A 21103-nucleotide genomic window follows, 5' to 3' on the forward strand; every position below is an offset into this window, starting at 1 on the left:
TACGAGGAGGAAATGACTGAAGAGGCATGGGAAACTGGAGAGAGGAATGAAGATCGGTGAGGAATTCATAAAATCAGGTTTCCTGATAACCAAGCTTTAGTTTGCGGGTCAGCCAAGGGGTTGCAAGCATTGCTGAATGAATTGGAAATTCAGTGTGATAGATATGGGATGGGAATACGTGTAAATAAAACGAAGGTTAATACTGTTTTTTGAGAAAGATAAATGCTAAGGTTAACATTAAAATAAGAGGGAAAAACCAACAGCAGGTGTAACAGTTTACGTATCTGGGAAGTGTTTTGGACCAGAATGGTCAAAGTAGTAGGAACATCACATAGACGAATTACATTAGGCAAAGAACTTTTCATGAGCGGGAGAGGATGACTGGGATGATGAGTAAGGATGTTAAGAAAAGGCTTGTTAAAACTTTTATATGGAGTGTAGCTTTGTATGGAGTGGAAACATGGTCATTGAAGCGGGATGATAAGCTTAGATTGGAGGCTTCTCAGCTATAGGAGTGGAGGATGATGGAGATGGTGAAGTGGACAGAAAAGAAAACTAAAGAAGGAAGTGCTAGTTATGGTATGGGAGGAGAGGAGATTGTTGGAGAAATCATAAGGTAGGAGAAAAATTGGATGCAAAGCATAATGACTGGCAGTAGCATGTTGAAGAGTGTCATAAGAGGGACGAGTGTTCGGCAAAAGAGAAAGGGGCAGGAATAGGATCGGGATGTTGGATGGAATGAAGGAAGTACATGAATATGAGGGATTTTGTTGTAGAACAGGATGTTAGGTCGTATTTGTTAGAAGAGACAAGAGAATTATTTGATATTTTGTGTCCATCCTAAACCTACCCTAACTGGTAGATTATCTATAATGATAATAAATACAAACAAACATGGCCAGGGGCCAAACATTAGGGTCACCTACGGGAAAAAAATTAATGATTTCCAAAATAGGAGATCCAGGGATATCTGTGAAAATTCATGGTACATAAACATAGCCCTGTATACTGATACCAAAGTCTCTGTATCATTAGTGCCGAAATCAGCCAGGATTTGATGTATTCCTCAAGTAGAACTTTACCTTTTCACATGGATTAACCTTCATGGCCTTTATATATTTAAGGCTATCGAGTGTTGGGAACATTTTAAGGGGAAAGCAATAAGAGGAACATGAACAAAATGACTATTAGCTTGTTATCAATTGCACGGTCTTCTCCAACGGGATTTATAGTTTGGATCCAAAAGACTTCTGGTGTGGCAATGAGAGAGTAGAATGACAAAGGGAGAACACAGGCACCACCTAGAGTCGAGGCAGCATAGCTTACAATGAATAAATCAAATGAACAAAATCATACAATGAATACATTAATTTTATTTTCACAACAACATTTTAGGTTGTACAACAACCAATTAGACTGTTATTCTATTATCTCATTATGAGGCAAATTAGTTGACATATATATATAAAAGGGAATAACCAACATTCCCAGTTAAGGGAAACTGAAGGCACATTTCCTAATACTACATCATATCTCAGTTACCATCAACTGGTGACAAAACACTTGCAAACAAGGAACATCCTTGCCTGAGTTTTAACGAAATTTCATCTCACACTTCTCATCAAGATCATGTTATAAAATATTAAAGTAATGGCACAAGTACATATGTCAATTCACTAAAATTACATTTAATTTAAGCAGTACTTCAGTCCACAAAAATTACAGAAACTTTGACCACAATGCAGTGTGGAAAAAATTTGAAACCTTAAATAATTTACACACGATTTTTAATTTTAAATGATTTACACACGTTAATGGCAACATAAGTTAAAGAACAAATCAATGGCTTGTACTCATAATAATTATTTTTCAAAATTCACAACAGTTTCAGATAATTGGAAAGAGAAAAGGATGAAGACTTTTTACCCACTATGATATACAAAATGAACACTGCATTTTACATTGTGGAATAATAAAATGCGTGACTATAGACTATGTTGAAAAGGAAATGATACCTTCATAATTGGCAATTTGTTGTGTAAATTCTTGAGAATGAATATATTTTACATATTGCAATCTCAATCATTTACAATTTTCAGAGATACCACATAAACAAAAAAGTACACACAACAGAAAATCGGGATATTACCAAAATCATAGAAATACGATTAACCACTCTTCTAATACGAAAAATTGGGGCAAGAGTTTGCAAAATATGACAAATATGAGACATCTATTACTTTCATTTGATGCATTCAAGTGAGATCAACTGCTGTTTGAAGTAAAAATTATAACAATATTTCAAATACTTTCAAACAATTGTGGGTACAAAAAAGTCATTTGATTGGTAGAATTGTACACACTACTACCTTTATATACAACAACAGCATAGTGATACCCGAATTGTCACTATGCTGATTCTGATGGATTGTAAAATTCAGTAATCGTAGAAAATACAAATTATTAACACAACATAATTTAAATTACTACAAATGTAACGTTGCCCAATCAAGAGCTTTTATGTCCCCAAGTAATATTTGTTTTCTAAATATTAATGAAATAAATTGATTCCGGCCATCCATTTTTCTGCTTCTGCAGCTTACATGAAAAACTTCAAGTACATTAATTGTGTTACTTTTTGGATTTTGCATTTGTGCAATATATTATGGCATGTCAGCCTACACCCTTTTTCCTACTCCAACACAGCATACACATAATAATTATACAGTAAATATTGCACATATATTTAGCCATATTATCTCATCACCTTGACTTCTAAAAAAATCAAAGAGTTGATATTGAAAGTGGAACATCACACATCCTTAACAGATATTTCAATATGATGCTACACCACTGCTTAACACGACAACATTGCTGTAATTACATTGTACTGGTCTTAAAATAATACAACAATTAACTCCATGAAATATCCAACTCATCATCATGAATGCTATAATATTCCCAAGTTAATTGTAACACAGGCAATACTAGTTCTTTAAAATAGCTTCGGGAAATTAGGTAAATCACAAACATGAAAACCAGCAACACATCATATCACAACACAGCAAAGTTAACATCCCCTGAATGAGGCTATAAAACTATCAAGTTTCAATAATATTTTACTTTCGGGTGACAATAGTTTCAGCAATATTCTATACTATCAAGACCAACCTTAATATAACAGCGAAACTAATGCCACCTAAAAGAAAAATAGAGAGTGAAGTCTGACAGTATACAGCCTTCACAGTCTATGTATACAAGTCTTTATCGCACCACAATACCAAGAATAAATGGGATTTCCCAAGATTACACCAATAAATTAATTATGATCTGGTGCTTTCCTAGCGTATCAGCTTAATGAAGTTTTATCAGTGCAAGACCTGAGAAAATTCCATTAAGTTAAATTAATTCACATTTTCCCTGAACATTTAAATTATGGTATATGGCTTCTCTGGACTTAATGTTCTTAAATGACTAGAAATTTCAATTTCATTACATAATGAGTTTCATTGCACATACAACAGTTTCGAGTGCATTTCAGTCAATTTGAATGACATTTAAAAACTGGAAATATTTCATGAATAATTAATTGATATAAAGACCAAATAAATATGTCCTGATTGGGTATCGAAATGATGCTTTTGCAACAAATATGGGGTATTAATGAAAAATATGTGCATATTGCCAGATATGTCGGGTATCGCGAAAAATGATTTTCTTTCCCTCCTACAGCTGACAAGAACGATTTGAAAGTCGATCTAGACTTGAGTGACGTAGAGAAATCAGGGGAGAAGGAAGCTGTGTGAGTTAGTGAGTAACAGTTTAGAGCCTGAAAACCAGGGAATTGACCTAAATTTGATCTCAATTTAAACCACACAAAAGTGATGTAGTTGTAGATCATATGGTTGGTCCCTTGTGGATCAGAACATATTAAACGACATCCTAATTGGTGCATCTGATGCAATGAGATGAGGGAAAAATGGTGTAAAATAGGCCTACAGTTTAAAAATTGCAATCCATTCCATCATGCTAATACCCTGAGGCAGTTGACAGAAATTGGTGGCTAGAGTATGTGACAGAGGACTCACAGTGGAACCTTGCTTAACAGGCATAATTCCTTCCAGAATCTTACTCTTTTAAGTGAAACAATTTTTCCCATATAAATTAATGTTAACTCCTAGAATTCATTATATAATTAGAAAAATGTACATTATAAAACAAAAGAAATTTTAAGAAGAAAAACATTAGAAAAATTACACATGCAAACATTATTTAAAAGGGTTATTCAAAGAAAATTATAGATGCATTATTAGGATTGTGAATCATCTTAATATTTTCTTCTATTGCCAAACGAAAAAACCAGGAATGTGAATTCCATGTGCAGAAACAAAAAAACATTTAGCCTGCTCCTTAGGACTTAACACTTCATTGAAGGTCCATGGAATTTTTTAATGGTAAACACGCAGTAGTATTATTTTTGACTGAAGCAGAAGGTGCCCAATCAATCCGTGACTTCCCCTCTCCTCATCACTCATTAAGCAATTCATTTAAAAACAAAATATTTTCTTCTTGTCACGCGAGGTGCTCATCAAGGTTCCACTGTGCTGGTTATTTGAAAAGTCACCAAATCAAATAATGAGTGGTACAGAATGAGTTCACTGTTTTCTTGCTAACCTCTTCCTGACTTGTTGATAAAAAAAACGTTTCCAGCAGCATCTAAAGGTAAATTGCCTGATGGGATTTAACTTAAATAAGCTAGAGTTATTCCTCAAGATTAGAAAAGAGACACTTGGTCTTAAGAATCAAATTTACTTTCATTATGTCAGTAAATATATTCTAAAATATTTCCCAGTGGAATATCACTTTCATGGGACTATATCTAGCATGGAACACACATTAACTAATATACATTAATGGGATAAATCAAGTATACATAAATACCATTATTACTGCAGATAATAATATCTACTGAAATATTACGTCTCAGATTATTCATTGAAAAAGAACAGATGTACTATTCCAGTTAAAATTTTACAGTGGAATAGTATGAATAACAATTTTATTTTTCTTAATTTTCAAAACTTTCACGAAGTGAAGCCATGATTAGACCAGACTGACTACAGTGGTTTACCATTCCATTTAATATTTGGACATTTAGGACAATATATCATTGACTATTGATTTAAAAATTGTCTCATAAAGGAATTCTAATAGAATTATCTATTTTTTAATTAACACCTCAACAGTAATACTGAATATCAGATATATCTGTACTCAATACACATTCTAACAAACACTCTTGATACCTATGGCAGATGTATCATGAAATTGAAAAGTTAAAATGGCATCATATCATGATAACAGTGAGCTTAGGAAATTCACTATTAGCTATAACATCTTGAAAATAACATTTTCATTGGGACGGCTAAGTCTAGATTTTTGACCATATCAACATGCAGTAACAGAGTGAATATACTTAACAGTCTTAAAATATATCAGGACTAAAGTACCGCTAGTAACAGTTATTTACACAGTAAGAGAAATGTTTACATTGTTCTAGGATTAATTTGTTTCCACTTTCTGTCTGCACTTCCATAACAATTTTAACATTTAGAGTTTAAGAGCATTCACAGCAAAAAATATCGGAGATTAGTAAACATGAAAAACTTGATTGGAGCTAAGTTGGCTGTTAATGTAAGGAGGAAACTAAATAAAACAAGTAGTTAACCAATTATAAGCTTGCTTTGAATGGTTCCCAATATCTATTGTACCCCAATCATCAGACAATAAAACACAACTTATTATTTTTGCTATTAATTATTTACAACTATCCCTACTTTCTATCCTTCAATACTAATCCTCTTCTGCATTTACCTAATACTGTCCCTTTTCCTTAAAGAAGATGGAAAAAAACACTTGAAATTTTAGCCAGACAGAAGAGTGACAGAATGTGAGGACTATAGAACTATAAGTTTAACTCTGATTGTGACAGAGTTAAGGCTAAGGATCATCAGTCATCAATGATTATTAGTCCATAGGGCAATCTACAGCAGAAAGATGAACAATTTGAGTTAAGAAACAGAAGAGGAAGATGAGATTATGTTGCAACGGCGAGTACATTAATAGAGGAATACAGAGTCTAGTCAAAGTGACTTCACTTGTGGTATGAATTTTGAGGTGCTTGGCAGTCAAAGTGGAAAAATCTACGGAATAAAGGAATACACTAAAGGTGTAAAAAGTCAATTTTAGAAAACCTGAATCAAATCTAGATCAGTCAGGAAGCAATTAGAGAATTGGGATGAGCAGTGACAGGCAAGGGCACAAGACAGGGTTGCACAACACGGCCTGTGATTTACAACAAAGAAGTCTAGGAAATGATAGTTAAAGAACATTAACAACAATAACTTTAAAGTTTTCATACTGGCAACATTTGGTGTAACTTTACAATGAACTCCTTTGTCAACTTTTCAACATAGATCAATACAAGTAATGTATTGGCCCAAAAAATAAGATGATGTGGGGTTTTGAAATGCATTTTTTAGAAAAAAAACTTTTCATGTGCAGGAATGCTAAGGTGTATTACAATGAATAATGCACAAATTGTTCCATAATTTCAAGTAGATAAGTAAAAACAACAAAAGGAGGTGCACAATCATGTTTCAAAGTGATTTCAAGCCCCCATTACATTCTTAAGCCTCTCAAAACAGTGTTTTAATTTTCATCTTCACTTGGCCATTGAGTCAGATTTCTCATTGAAATCCTATCTAGCCTTCTAAATGTCTTCCTCTACAGTAAGAGTCCTTCCACAGAAACCAACAGTCCTTGCTGTCATCCGATGCATTGGAAATATGGGTAATGGGTTGACTTTGGCCTTTAATTATGAGTATATGTTCAAATATAAATATTTTGCCATTTTGTACTGTTTTTTAAGTATGGGTAGCTAGAACAAACTTTCACCTCCCATAGTCTTATTTTGTGTGTGAATTACTATTTGCATAGAAATCATCATCCTTCAAAAACTTGTTCAAAATGAATAGAATGGTTTGAGGCGTCACTTTGTGGAACTGATTCATTTCGGAAAAGAAAATACTTCGTTCTTCCACAGATATTTTATTATTCACAACCTAGGTTTCGACTTGCAAAGCTACCTGATGATGACTTTGTAAGTCGAAACCCAGGTCATGAATAATAAAATATACGTGGAAGAATAAAGTATTTTCTTTTCCAATATTGTTCAAAACAGTAAACATCCAAGAGTTATACTTGGGAAAATAAAAAAATCAAAATCGAAAAAGGTTTCCTGCTTGTGAAGTTTCCTAAAATGAATGAATGAGAAGATTTACAAACACAAAGCACTATTTACAAGTTTAAAAGTTACTATTACTATTACGTAATTAATCTGTTAAGGTGGGTTTTTGATGGATAAATCGCCAAATAAATATTTTGTCTCTCCTCACAAAACACAACCCAACATCCTATTCTACAATAAGCTCCTCTTCATCTCTGTATACTTCCTACCTCCCTTCATCCCATCCAACATCCCTATCCTATTCCTGCCCCTTCCTCGCTTGCCTAACATTCTCCCCTCTATCACAGTCTTCAACATCTCACTGCTGATCCATATGCTTTTCATCCAGAAGTGAATATATAAATACTAAATACGCACTTTGATCTTGTAACCTTACATCAATTATTTAAAATGGCAATAAGTTATCATACAGATGTAGTAAGGTTGTACACATATGTTAAAGAGAGAATGTGATGTTGATGCTAGCCATTTAATTGCAAGGAAAACTCCTACGTCGAGATCATGGAGACTTGAACCACCACAGTGGATCATCATTTGGCATCTTTTCAATAATTGTGATGTGAATCTTATAATTAAATTAATTAATGAGAGCTAAGGAATTAAGCGTCAGTGCATGATTGCACAGATTAAATCATAATGCATCACACTGATGCTGTAGCTTGAAATATGACATTAGTTTTTCTTGAGGCTCAAAAATAAGACGGCTTATGATTTTTATCCCTTGCAAGTAGAAAAAATAGGTCTTATGCTCGGGCCAATACAGTATATTAAACAAAGTATGTAATGGATGGCTATTGCATTAAATATTAAAATAACATCTAATAATTAAATAGATTATTAACTGTTAAAAAGTCTTAACATTATGTTACGGCTTCTACCTAATACAAACAATTATAAATTGTGCTCTATGCACTTTGACATTGACAATTTAGTTATTTTCAAAACGTAATTTGACGTAGAATTGAGCCAATTTTCTTTAATAGTAGGACGGATAAATTTTTATGCATTTTCCTAACCAATAACATCTCATTTATGCTTTCAACTTTTGATATTCAACCCCCGCCACACGCCCTTGCAGCGGCTTGCGGGGTATTATGTAGATGTTGATAGAAAAAACAGAAACCTCCATTAAAATATTTCAAATCATATGATATAGACCATAGACTGTACGTGTATGCCAAACTTTAACCACAAAATATAGGCTAAAAATATTTTTCAGAAGCCAAAGTTTCCCTACCTTTGCATTTAAAAGGATATACACAAAATTTGATAAAATCAAAGAGATCATGCCAAAAATGTATCATTTTTAAGTGTCAAGTTTTCTATTGATATATTTAATACTTAAGAATCTTTCAGAGTGGCCAGGACGGACAATTAAAAAATTCACTGCAATTTCAAATTTGTCCAAAAACAATCCAGACTTCTTAAGACAAGAAGCCTCCTATTGAATACCTTAGGATGATACAATGCTAGAGGTGTGTTACCTACTGAGCCAAATGGCTAAGAAGAACTTATGTTACACCTGGCAGTGTTACGTACATCAATCTTTCATTGGAATTCTTTGGCTAAATAAGCTTGACACACACAATTTAATTATCTGACATTATTTAAAGAGGGAGACTTACAAAAGTTAAAAAAATCACATAAAATAATTGCAGCACCAAACACATCCTTAAGCTATGAGACATACATAAAAAAATTCTAAAAATAAAATGCTAGCTGTTTATTTTAAATTTTAGCAGGGTGCTAAAATTTATGTAAATGCATGAAAATTGCAGTGAAGACGATAAAAATGCTCAAATTAAATAGATAATACTATCAAATTAGGTTCTATATTATTCTTATTGTAAGATTATGAACTGCAAGTAAGTAAAAAAACTGTTAGGAAATAAATGTGCCACACTATACATTTCCCTACTCTTCACAGGGTTATTACAAGCCAGGACATGGATTATTTCAAAGGATTTGGTGTAATAACAATAATTAAAACCACCTTTAAAACATCGTATGCAGGCCTATTATGGCTCACTGTATAAAATATCTTGTTTACAGATGTATCATTGTTCAGATGGATATTTCAGAAAGATACAGTTCCAGAAAAGATATTCAAATCAATACTCTGGGCAATTATCAAGCATAGATTCCCTGAGAGTATAACAATGCACTAGTTTCCTTACGCCTTCACATATTTAAAATATCTAACCCTCCTAATGGGAGATAAAAATATTTTAACCATGTTAAAAGTGTAGATATGATTAATAAAAATAATATGACAATTAAAATTATGTTTGAAGAGCAACCAAATAAGAAAACACACAGGCAGATCAATATTCAAAGTCCATGGGAGCAAAAAAATGAACCTTTAGGTGGAATAAATGGTGGAGAAATATGTGAAAACATATGAATGAAAAAAATACAAACAATTCATGCAGGAGAATCTTGATTTTGCAAATTATATCCATTAGAGTAACTGGGGACCATAGACAGTGATGTAAATTCAATACAATTTTTCCACTGTGATGATTTTCCTGTATTCGCCTTGATGGAAATTATTTGACCAAAAGATTTTGCTGGAGAACAAATTAGTGACTGCAGTTACTGCAAATAAAATAATATAAGCCCTTCTGAAATTGCCCTCCTTTATATCATTCTAGCAAAAAACTTTCATTTCCGCTTCTCTTATCCTCAAGCACTTGACCAACAATATACAACTGAAAATTTGACTATCAAGTTCACTATCATATATCAGCCCTTCCACAATGTATGACTGCTCTATATTCACTGCCACATAGCACATTTATCATGGAAAACTCAGCTTTTACACACTGCATCGCATTTACTGCATCCTTTCCTATCTTACATTTAATGACACTTAATCCTGGTATAATGAATTTGTACTTGGATAGGCCTCAGAGAAAAAACACCCACAGGTTTCACTCACTTTCTAACTATCCCTACCCTGAATTCGCTAGATCCCACACCCTTATCATGACACATGAAAGTTACAAATAACAAATAGAATTCAAAAATGTTTATCATCACTCATTAAATTTTGTAATGACTAACATTCAACCTCTTGAGCATCCAAAAGACCTGACTAACACTAACACTTCGGTATACTCCATGCATGACAGATTCAATGGCATTGATAATGGCTACCCCCTCTTTCCATTGCTCAGTAATCACCCAACCCCACATGATATCCCACTCAAATACTTCCTTTCGAATACATTTTGGCCAATGTGACCAAATCAACCCTTTGCAGGCTGGAGTCACAAAAAGATGGCGTAAGTTTAAATGTCTGAGGAATCAAAAATGTCTTGCTACAAAGATAAACATTTCAGCCATTTAAAACTTCCCCGCTCCATTTTTTGCTCAATGGTTTCCTCATATTTCAACATTAGTGACCTCCCAACTTTTATGGTACCATGGAAGTACATTGTGATTTTTCTGCAGAGCTATGAAAAATATATTTTATTAGCCTCAATTTAGCAGAGTCAAACAAATGAAATATGCTACTTTGCAAACCTCCAATTCAAAATTTCATTATATGTTACATGCATGTATGACATTTTCAATATTAATAAAAAACTTTCCATTGATAACTTAGTAAATCAATCATTGTTTGGCATGTTTTTCTAATTAATTTAATAAATAAAATGTGTCCTCAAACAACACATTAGCATTATCCATGCATCCCAAGTATTTAATTCAAAATGTAGAGGCTTGGGAATGAGCATCCTAGCATCAGTACCTCCATAATCAATTTTTTTATGTATTTCATGTGCACTCAATTGTACATAATTTTCAACCATATTAATGAATAAACTTTAGATACTTAAAATCTAATAACAAAGAAAAATGAGAGATCCTATAAATAAATGAATGAGATGAAAAGAAGGGCAAAATAGTGAGTCACTGAAATTGCCTATGAATTAACATGTTACCATTGAAATTTGCAAGATCAATTTTATTACTTTGGTCAAAAACATTGAGTATTCTTTCAAGAGACCAGGACTCAATCATCTTCACCGACTATTTGCATGATTTCAAATAGCATGTCTAGTACAACACAGAAGTTGTAAAATCAAGATTCTACCGCTCTATGACAAGACATGGTGTAAATTATTATTTTTTTAGGGACTAAATATACCCTTTAAAACTTTCCCTTAAGTCTCCACCCTATTCTTAAACATCTTTTAAGATGTCTCCGTAAAAAGTATAGCTGATTGGCAATTGAAAAATGCAACAAACACTGACCATACTTCACTCATGCTAAAACACTGATGTTACACACTGTTTATGAAAGGATGGGAAAAAAGAATACCATAATTAAACCTGGGAAATAGATGTATCATCAAAATCTCTATTAAAATGCAAGAACAGCCTTTAAAATCAGGCTATCAACACATCAGTTAACATCAGATCCAAAAAAGCCTCCAACAGAATGGGCAGAATGACCATACTAAAAAGAAAATGGCTCTTCCAGACAGTCTGTCATTATATAATTACAGGAATATAAAACATAAACAACAATAACTTTCTCTTAGTTCAACACTTCAGCTATATGTACCACTGCAAAATATATATAGCTCACAAGGTATTAAAATACACTAAGCAGTAACCATGTATACCTGATAGGCTGCTAAGACCAAAGTGACAATTGGTTAAAAATTACTTCTTAACAGCTTTTGAGTTTCCACATGAACCCAATCCTTAAAGTTGAATACCGGCGGAGATATGTTTATCCTTGTGATACCTCAGATTGAATGCTTCCACATGTTGTACATGTCATTTCCATACCAAGAAGGATTTGTTATAGGGTCAAGAAGATTACACCATGCCACCAATCCCAACACAAACAATATTGCAAACCCAATTCGCTGCGGGTCCCGATAGGAGAGCAGCTCAGCGAAGTCCGGAAATCCCATGTGATTACAGAAAGCATGGGCTACAAATGGTGCCACCAGGTGCCCTAATTGGAAGAAAAAACATTTGGGACAGGTTTTCTTCAACCACTAGCTGCTACGTACTACCCTAATTGAAGTATTGATTTCTAATTCACACACAAACATTTCCATTTGAAAATAAAATATGCATTGTTCACCAAAAATACAGTTCTTTTGATGTCATGAAAATGGAACTGATTTATCTTGGAGACAAACTGCTATGCATCAAATGAACTCTGACTCAAAATTAATGATTCGAAGTATAGGACAATGCAATGAAAAGACCCCTGACTTAAGAATAAGAAAAGACTTCATGGATAGAGACATAATGAGAGGTGCACTCTGACTGATACATGATTTAAAGCATTTCAAAAAACAAGTGGATCGCTATGTTTAAAAGCTTGAAGGCTGAATGTAAATACATTATCAATGAGAACCCTGGAGTTCATCATTTTTAGAGTTCAATCACAAGCCACACTCCACAAGGTTAACCATGACAGATATATGACTCATGAAGATTAGCATATATGCATTAAGAACAGGACAATAAATGATAAACAAACTATTAACCAAATTCTCATATGAATCACACTCAATATGGAAAGTTAAACAAGCATGGGAAGGTGCAAAATTAGCCTCCAATGGCTACAGCATACCAGGCTGATAACATCCTCAACCACAATCACCACAGCAGTTATACTAACTATCCAAAGCATGGTGGGCATATGGCGAATTGTATGAAGTAATTTGTAATTTTTCACTCTAAAATTGTATCATAAGCATGTAGAATACACCAAAGCTATGTCCTAGGCTGAATTACTGACTGCAGAAATGGAGCGAAAAGAAATCAGAGCAGACGTGGTTACCCTATGGCATGTCTAGCAAAAGTGCTACCTGGATAGTAACGGTAGGGTAGTAAAATGGATAACTACACAGTAAGCTAAGACAGATGGGTAAAAGAAACCTACGGCAATCCATCCCCATGAAAAAATTTTCATGATTCATCCACAGATTCTTCAGTCTTTCCTGATTTCTCAGAATTGTTTGGCTCCATCTTTCTCCTAGTTCAAAATTTCTTATCCCATTTTCCCTTTCTATGACAAAGGATAATAATTTCAAGTAAAACTCTCCCTCCTTCCATTTACTACCAGACATGATCAAAATAATGGAAATTCCTCACATACACTAAATATGTGACAGAAACAAGATAGGCTTAGAATCCACAATAGAATGAGTCTATTAATTGAGAGATATTGAGGAGTGCTCTCATTCTTTTGCAACAGTAAACATAGTATACATCTTTAATGGATAACAATCATTAATAATTCTCTTAGTTTTCTGAAAAAAGCTTAAGATGCAGCATTCTTAGTTTACAATTTGTGTAACAGAATGATAGGAATCCTTTGATTCCTAAATTCTCCTAAGTTACCTACATATTTCGTGTTTTAACTACGAAAAATTCTAATGTAAGTTACTGCCACATTCTACATATTGCTTTTAATCTGGCAGCACTTATAGTGTGTTTAGGTATAATATTGGTGTGATGTCTGGTGAAAAGCAGCAACTGTTAGGTTTTCATTGACATTTGGTATCAAATCTTCACTTGGCGATTTTCATTCCAATATTTGGAATTTTATCCGCTCATTCTTTTGTGAATCCTGACTTTTTCCCAATTCTCCTGACCAAGTGGCTGCCCTGGCAAATCACCAAACACTGATTCCACTGAAATTTCCATTCAAGTTTATACACTCATGGTTTCAAACTAAATATGAGCTTGGGTCAGATTTGGGCTTGGTCCATTGTACATTAAGGCAACCCCAAATACTCACCCATGACTCCACTTAAGTGATCACATGATTATTGCAAATCATCTAAAACTTGAGAAAATATATATATATATATATACACACACACACACACACGAGGGTCATCCGGAAAGTAGTACCCGTTCGTTCGTGCCGCATGAAGTGCTGACGACGCGAGTAGCCGCTGGACGAGGTCAGATAGCTTCAGTGGCTTGTCTGCCTTCTCTGAGCCAAGTTGCGTGACGCTAGCATTGCCTGTGTTGTTTCTGTGATTGTTTACAATGTTTAAAAAAATTGAGAACGCCGCCAGTTGTGAAGTGAGGGCAGTGATTAAATTCCTCAATGCAAGAAACGTTCGCCCATGTGATATTCATCGCCAATTAAAGGAGGTGTATGGAGACAATGTAATGGACGAGTCGTCTGTTCGGCGGTGGTGTCGCAACTTCAACATGGGGAGGGGGAACACACACGACGATGAGCGTTCGGGGAGACCGTCTGTCATTACAGACCAACTGGTGAGCTCAGTTGACGAATTCGTGAGGAACGATCGGCGCGTCACAATTGATGACATCTGTGAGCATTTTCCCAATGTTTCTCGAACAATTGTTCATGAAATTGTTAAACACCATCTGCATTATGCAAAAATTTGTGCAAGATGGGTCCCTCGCGTATCTCAATGAGCTGGCGGCGAAGGACTATGCAGCAGGAATACAGAAACTTGTCACACGTTATGACAAATGCCTTAATTTGCTTGGAGATTATGTTGAGAAGTAGTTTAAAGTATCCTCTTTCAAATAAAATTTTTTATGTTTGTTAATATTTACTTTTGTGTCTTTATTTCACGAACGGGTACTACTTTCCGGATGACCCTCGTGTGTGTGTGTGTGTGTGTGTGTATATATATATATATATATATAAAATGATGACTTCGAGTAAAATTATGCTAATTTACTTCTTTAAGTACCTGTTTTAACAAATAAGAATGCTGAATAAGCACCAAACAAGGTTGTGTAGAGGAACTGAACACCTGAAAAGAAATAGCAATTGTTTTATCATATGATATTAATAAATACAAAATGAAAATTTCTAAAAATTATGCAAAACAATATACCAACTTACAAGAAACAATCAATGCATTTTTCAACTCAACACCTGAATGCAGTAACTCAACCATGTGGTGAAAGTGTGCTGCAAAAGAGAAGATTGGAGTCATAATGGACAATGGCAGTATGAAGAAGCAGGAAATGTGGGGTGGACTAGTGTCCATAACTTACCAACCCCGAAGAAAAGGGGGCATACAACGACGGCTACCATGGGACGGAAACATAGTAACAGCAGGGGCAACATGCAACCCCGAAAAGTGAACTCTTCAGAAAGAGGTGCCACAACTTGATTTCTCAGCCAAATCAAATTGTTCAACTGATTCTTCCAATACAATGGCTCTGAAATATAAAGATAAGTAGTACTAATTAATTTGGGATCCCCAGCTAATCAGGTTTGATAATGGTCAGAATGTGCACCATAAAACATCTATATCAAAGTATGGTAGAATGGTATGGTATGAAATTGCAGGTAAGTACCGAAAGATAATTTCATTTAAATTTTTCTCAACCAAGCTTTGCAAAAAGCCATATTTCTTCTTTTCGGGGAAAATTACAATTTAGGAAACATAACATCTCCAATTTTTTTGGGATTTTTCCCTTTTAACTTTAAATATGGATAAGCACCTTAGGTCCTTCAGCTGAAACTTATTTCCCTCTACTTCCGCCATAGTATGGGGCTATCTTACCCAATGCCAATAACTCATGAGATAATTCCATTAATTATAAGGGGTATTTCCATTAAAGATCAAATTATTAACTATCATGACTACCATTTAATTAACACACAATTAAAAATTTGCTCACACATCAGTTGTAAATTTTCCTCCCAGTGATGAAGGTTTGGAATGGTGATGTGAAATTATGGAATGATATCTTTTGTGAAAGTATTATGGTCAATTAATTGCAAGAATGACATATGGATGAGGTCGGTTATTGTATGAAATGACAGAAAAAATATTGAATCATATAAATGCTCAGTGGTTATCCAGTGGTCACAGGCCTTAAAGGCTACCAATTATGCCTAAAAAAAATCACTATTTTGATTTAAAAACTGTGATATTCTGAATTATTACATCACTAAGAACCAACTGCATTATCTAAAGGACATCACCAAAGATACAGGAATTACCATGACATGAATTTCACATAATATGTAGGACTGACCTAGTAAGAGGAAAAACAAACCTTATCAATGAAATTGACCTGTGACTACAATGTTACAGGAGTATTTTATGATGATTAATTGCACTAGACAACCCATAGTTTTGACTTAAGGGAACTATGGAATGGCACAGTTTACCTTTGCGACCAATTACCATGCTTGGTAAGTAGTCATAAAATGGTGGTAGTGGACTCCTCTATTTTTAATTTTATTATTACATGGCATCTTTTCTGGCATTTCCCTACCAATTATCATGTACGTGGCATACTCCATGTTTCTACAGCCATAAGTTTAGAAAGTTTCATCTGTATACACATCTAGTTAATTTGTCTGATAATAATGGTTAATGTCCATTTTATGTCAGTCTGTAGGGTTACACTAAACCAGTGGAAAAGTGCAATCATTTGGTCACTATTATGTTCCACTTCCACCACAATACACCTGAAACTATGCAATCTGGAATGAAATATTGCCATTTCTTCATCTTAGGCTACGTTATAGTATCCTGCTTGAAATTTTGCTGAATGTTCAATCAAATGCATAGCTTTGTTGCATGTTTTATATTTTTATTAATAATAATATCATGGGCTTAGTCATCAACTTTGTGTAAACAAATTTGTATTAATAGACCTTTTACAACTTTTTCAACATGAAAATCCCTTGTGTGAAGGAGGCCGAGAATTATAATATTTAAATAAAAACCTCTCACAACCATTTAATGTTTCACTTTATTTAAAATACTCTGTTCTAATGCTATTTTCAATCTGTATCATAATTACAAGATCAGTCCCAAAAGTAGAATGACTTATTTTTTCCCGAATAGACAGGCGGTGGTTTCTCTGGCTGGGCTCGAGGGAGGGGAGTCTCAGGAAAGGCTGGAGGCAGTCGGCTCCCAGCCTTACCAGAGTTCAGATCGTTTGTGTGTGAAACCTCTATAACGTGATCTCGTTACGCTCTGTCATGAAACCATAATTGGAACAGCCTTACGCCATCAAATTTTGTGTGAAATACGGCAAAACCAGGAAAGTGACTAATAACATGCTCAAGGCAGCTTATGGTGATAACACCATGGATGGATCAGGTGTTTTTGAGTGGCAAGAGTCGTTTCAGGAGGATAGAGAAGATGTTGAAGATGTCAAACGTTCAGGTTGCCCTTTGACCCCAAAAATGACAAAAATCTTGCAAGAGTGAAGGCTTTGTTGGGACATCGATGGTAGGTTAAGTATTTGCAAAGTTTCTGATGAGTAAGATTTATTTGATATCATGAATTCAATGTCATCCTTAAGACTCATCAAAGAGGTTAATTCCAAAATCATCAGCATAGAGGTAACCTTCTGTAACCATACATCCATTACATGAAATCGCAGATCATTAATGTATATGATAAATAACACAGGTCTTAGAGTTGAGCCTTATGGCACACTATGTGGAACTAGCCAAAGGTGTTGATTTGGAAACCTGACATTAATGGAAAACCATCTGATAGCCAGACCAGATAAAAATAGGAATGAAACAGAGGCAGAGGAATAGGTGAAAATCCATAATAATTTGTACAAGAGCAAGTCATTATTGGTAACTAAGACCATGAAAAATATGTTTTTCTTGCACAATGGGTGAGGTAAAGTTATCATCATTTACAAATATCTTTAGGCCTGGCCCTTCATGCATAATCAGAACTGATTACTATAACTACAAGATGGAGGCACTTCTACGAGAGACAGCTGAAAATCAACACTGCCAAGTATACTCCATTTTAGATGCTTGGCTGCCACCTATTGGTGGCAGAGACTAACACTCTATTACAGAAATCACTAGAGGAAACAACCCAATGTTCTGTGGAAGAATCCACCTGCAGTCACCAGATGGACAGTCATGTTCATCAATTTTGTCGAATCAGGCATAACATTGTGGAAGGCGAACATGATTGATTCATAGCAAATAATAATGCTCCGTTCCACTGTTATATTTGCTATGAATCAGTCATATTTATAGAAGATATCTTTCTTTCACTTCCTTTTCATAAATTACTCCAAGCACATGATTATCAAATGCATCGTAATTCAAAAAGACCTAGGTGTCAACTTTAAACTTCTCTTTCGTAAGCATTTCAAAAGTATATCCTCTAAAGCTGTGTCACTAGAGTTTAATTCATTGAAATCATGCATTGCCTATTACGCCTGCTCTCTGCACTTTTTTCTGCTGTCCTTGAAAACTGTTCCCATATTCTGGCCAATACTCCACCCACTTCCATCAAACTCTTGATCACCTGACAAACGTCTTTCTCTGTATCCTTTGCCACCAGCATTAACACTTCTCTCTAGGTTATTTCAGGTTTTCTCTTGGCATTTCCTCCCTTACCAATCGTCGCACTACGAATGATATAAAGTTTTTATAAAAAATAGTCAATGGTATTTTTAGGTCATCTGAACTTATTTCTCAAGTCCCTCTTTGAGCACCTTTGCCGGCAGAAGTGGTTGAATGACCTCCCTCTTTGCCTCTCAATCACAAAATGATCATTAATCAATTACTTTATTTTCATCAACCTGCAATGCATTGATGAAATGCCACCTTGACTTCAACCCATTCCACCAGTTTCAATCTTCTGAAGAAAGCCGAATTATTATTATTCCAAACATGCCAAACCATCCATTCTCACCTTGCTCTTACTCCTTCCCAATTTTCTTTGGACCTCCTCCTACTTTGATACTAATTAGGGCTCCCTAATTTATGTAAACCGAACTGAATGTTTTATATGTTGCTATTATTTGTTAATCATTAAGTTTTATTGTTATTATTTGTTTTCAGTCCAATGTAATTGGCAAGATGCTGTTTCTCAATATGTGCTGGATGAAATCTCAGGATTTCATCCAACATTAAAACCAAAATAGCAGAGGAAGTTGTCTCAATTGGTTAATATAGAGCTGCTGGACCTCTGATGGAAGTGGATACAGGGCTAAGAGGAAATTTTGCATTTATTTCACATAAAATAAGTTCAGCTCCAGGACAAGGGTGGCAGTTATGGAAGTAAGATGCACAATTTAGGTAGCCATTAAGGTACATTACCCTGTCTCATAAAGAAATTGTGCATGAAACAACAGTAGATGAACATACATTAATATCTAGACTAAGCATTGGAAATGAAAAATAGTAACTTTGTGATTCCACTGAAAAAATTTTTCAGTGGAATCAAAAAGTTACTATTTTTCATTTACAATATGAATGTATTCCATTAAGTTAGCCCGGAAACAATCAATTACGGACTAAGCATGTTTCCTAACACTTTAACTAAGCTACTAATAGTTTTTACAAATCTTTGGAAAAAGGGTACAGTATGAGTCCATAGTTAAGCACTATCTCCTATTCATGTTTTGAGAAATAGGAGCTGAGAGAAGTCACGGTGGTTGGATACAAGGAATAGGAAACAACATTTTCATACCTTAAAAAGTTAATAAATTAATTACTTGGATGTCTTTCAAGACACCAGAGTATTTAATTATCGGAACCTGTAGTTAGTACAGACCTTTCGTTTTTCAATGCCTGACTACGCCTAAGTACAGAAAAGGGAACTGCTAAATTTACTCTGAATCACACACTGTGGTACTTAGCGAGCTCTTTCCTTACACATCAATCCAACCAGTATATCTTTCGGCTCGATATTGCTTGCTATAAGGTAAGTAAACATACTGTATGCCAGAAAAAAAAACGAATTCTTAGTCCAGTACTGTACGCAAGCCATTTTTAAAAGAATAAAAACACGACACCAAGAACAACCGCTGAATCGGAGGGTGATAAATCACACAAAAGATGTCTGATATTTTAAATTATACCAATGAAAGTACAATCCGTCAGAAATTATACAGAATGAGTCCCTCGAGACTCATAACTTCGCTAATACTAACACACATCCTGTTTCAGCATGGGACACTCAACAGTATACATTGGTGCTAGTTACTTGTTTATTTCATTCTAATGTGAAATAACTTACCCAAGTAGAGCTTCCACAGGCCAATTTTTGCTTGCATACAAATAGGGCCGGTGAACAACACCATTGTCAACGTTAGTGGTAAGACCATAGCAGGAAATAGTCCAGTACATCTGAGACCGATCAGCTGCCATAAGGTCGCCTACAATGAGCAATTAATTGACAAATTTTCGAGAAATTTTCTAATGATCGGCATTAATGGAAGGTTGGGCGAATTTTCCTCACCTTTCTTAACACATTGTCGGGCAAAAAGTAATATAAATATGCCGGTGAAACCAATGTCATAATGAATACACTAAAGAATCGTCTCTTAATTGTGGATGGGTGGTTCCTATGAGTTCAGAAAAATATGCATTCCTTCAGCAATAAAAACAACCTTATATTTTCAAAATTTTACTTTTCACTGACTCAACCCTTCTAACATCATGAGTACTTTTGCGCACGATTGACAGATAACATACAACGAATTCAATCAAAGTACATTTTCGTTTAATGGTTATCGTCATTTTCGTTTTTTAAATCTTTCGTAATTTACGTATTTTATGTCCATGAAAGTAAATTTGGCAACATTGTCACGTGTAAAGCAATATGTTATGGAACAGTTCATTATGCCTAATGTGAACAAATACTTCAATAGCATACGACCTATGTAGACAGATAAAAATACCTGTTATGAGGCGAATTCCAGACATATAAACTAGCGACATAGATAATAGACAAAAGAAAACAAGCTCCTACAGAAGATAAACAAGAATACCCTGCGATTCTTTCGCCTTCCATACTGAAATTTACA

General features: G+C 34.6%; 1 protein-coding gene across 1 annotated transcript; it reads right to left on the reverse strand.

The window, feature by feature from the left end:
* Positions 1-11284: 11284 nt before the first annotated feature.
* Positions 11285-21078, reverse strand: Sras (Ras converting CAAX endopeptidase Sras). The gene is made up of 7 exons (XM_071597776.1): positions 20978-21078; positions 20536-20641; positions 20314-20452; positions 15338-15505; positions 15183-15251; positions 15028-15090; positions 11285-12284 (listed from the first exon to the last, which is right to left on the reverse strand). Exons 2-7 carry the CDS (start codon positions 20593-20595, stop codon positions 12070-12072), a joined length of 714 nt encoding a protein of 237 aa, XP_071453877.1. The 5' UTR covers positions 20596-20641; positions 20978-21078; the 3' UTR covers positions 11285-12069.
* Positions 21079-21103: the final 25 nt, after the last annotated feature.

The sequence above is a fragment of the Hetaerina americana genome, unplaced genomic scaffold, assembly GCF_022747635.1.
Source record: "Hetaerina americana unplaced genomic scaffold, ioHetAmer1.1.p SCAF_9, whole genome shotgun sequence".
NCBI lineage: Eukaryota > Metazoa > Arthropoda > Insecta > Odonata > Calopterygidae > Hetaerina > Hetaerina americana.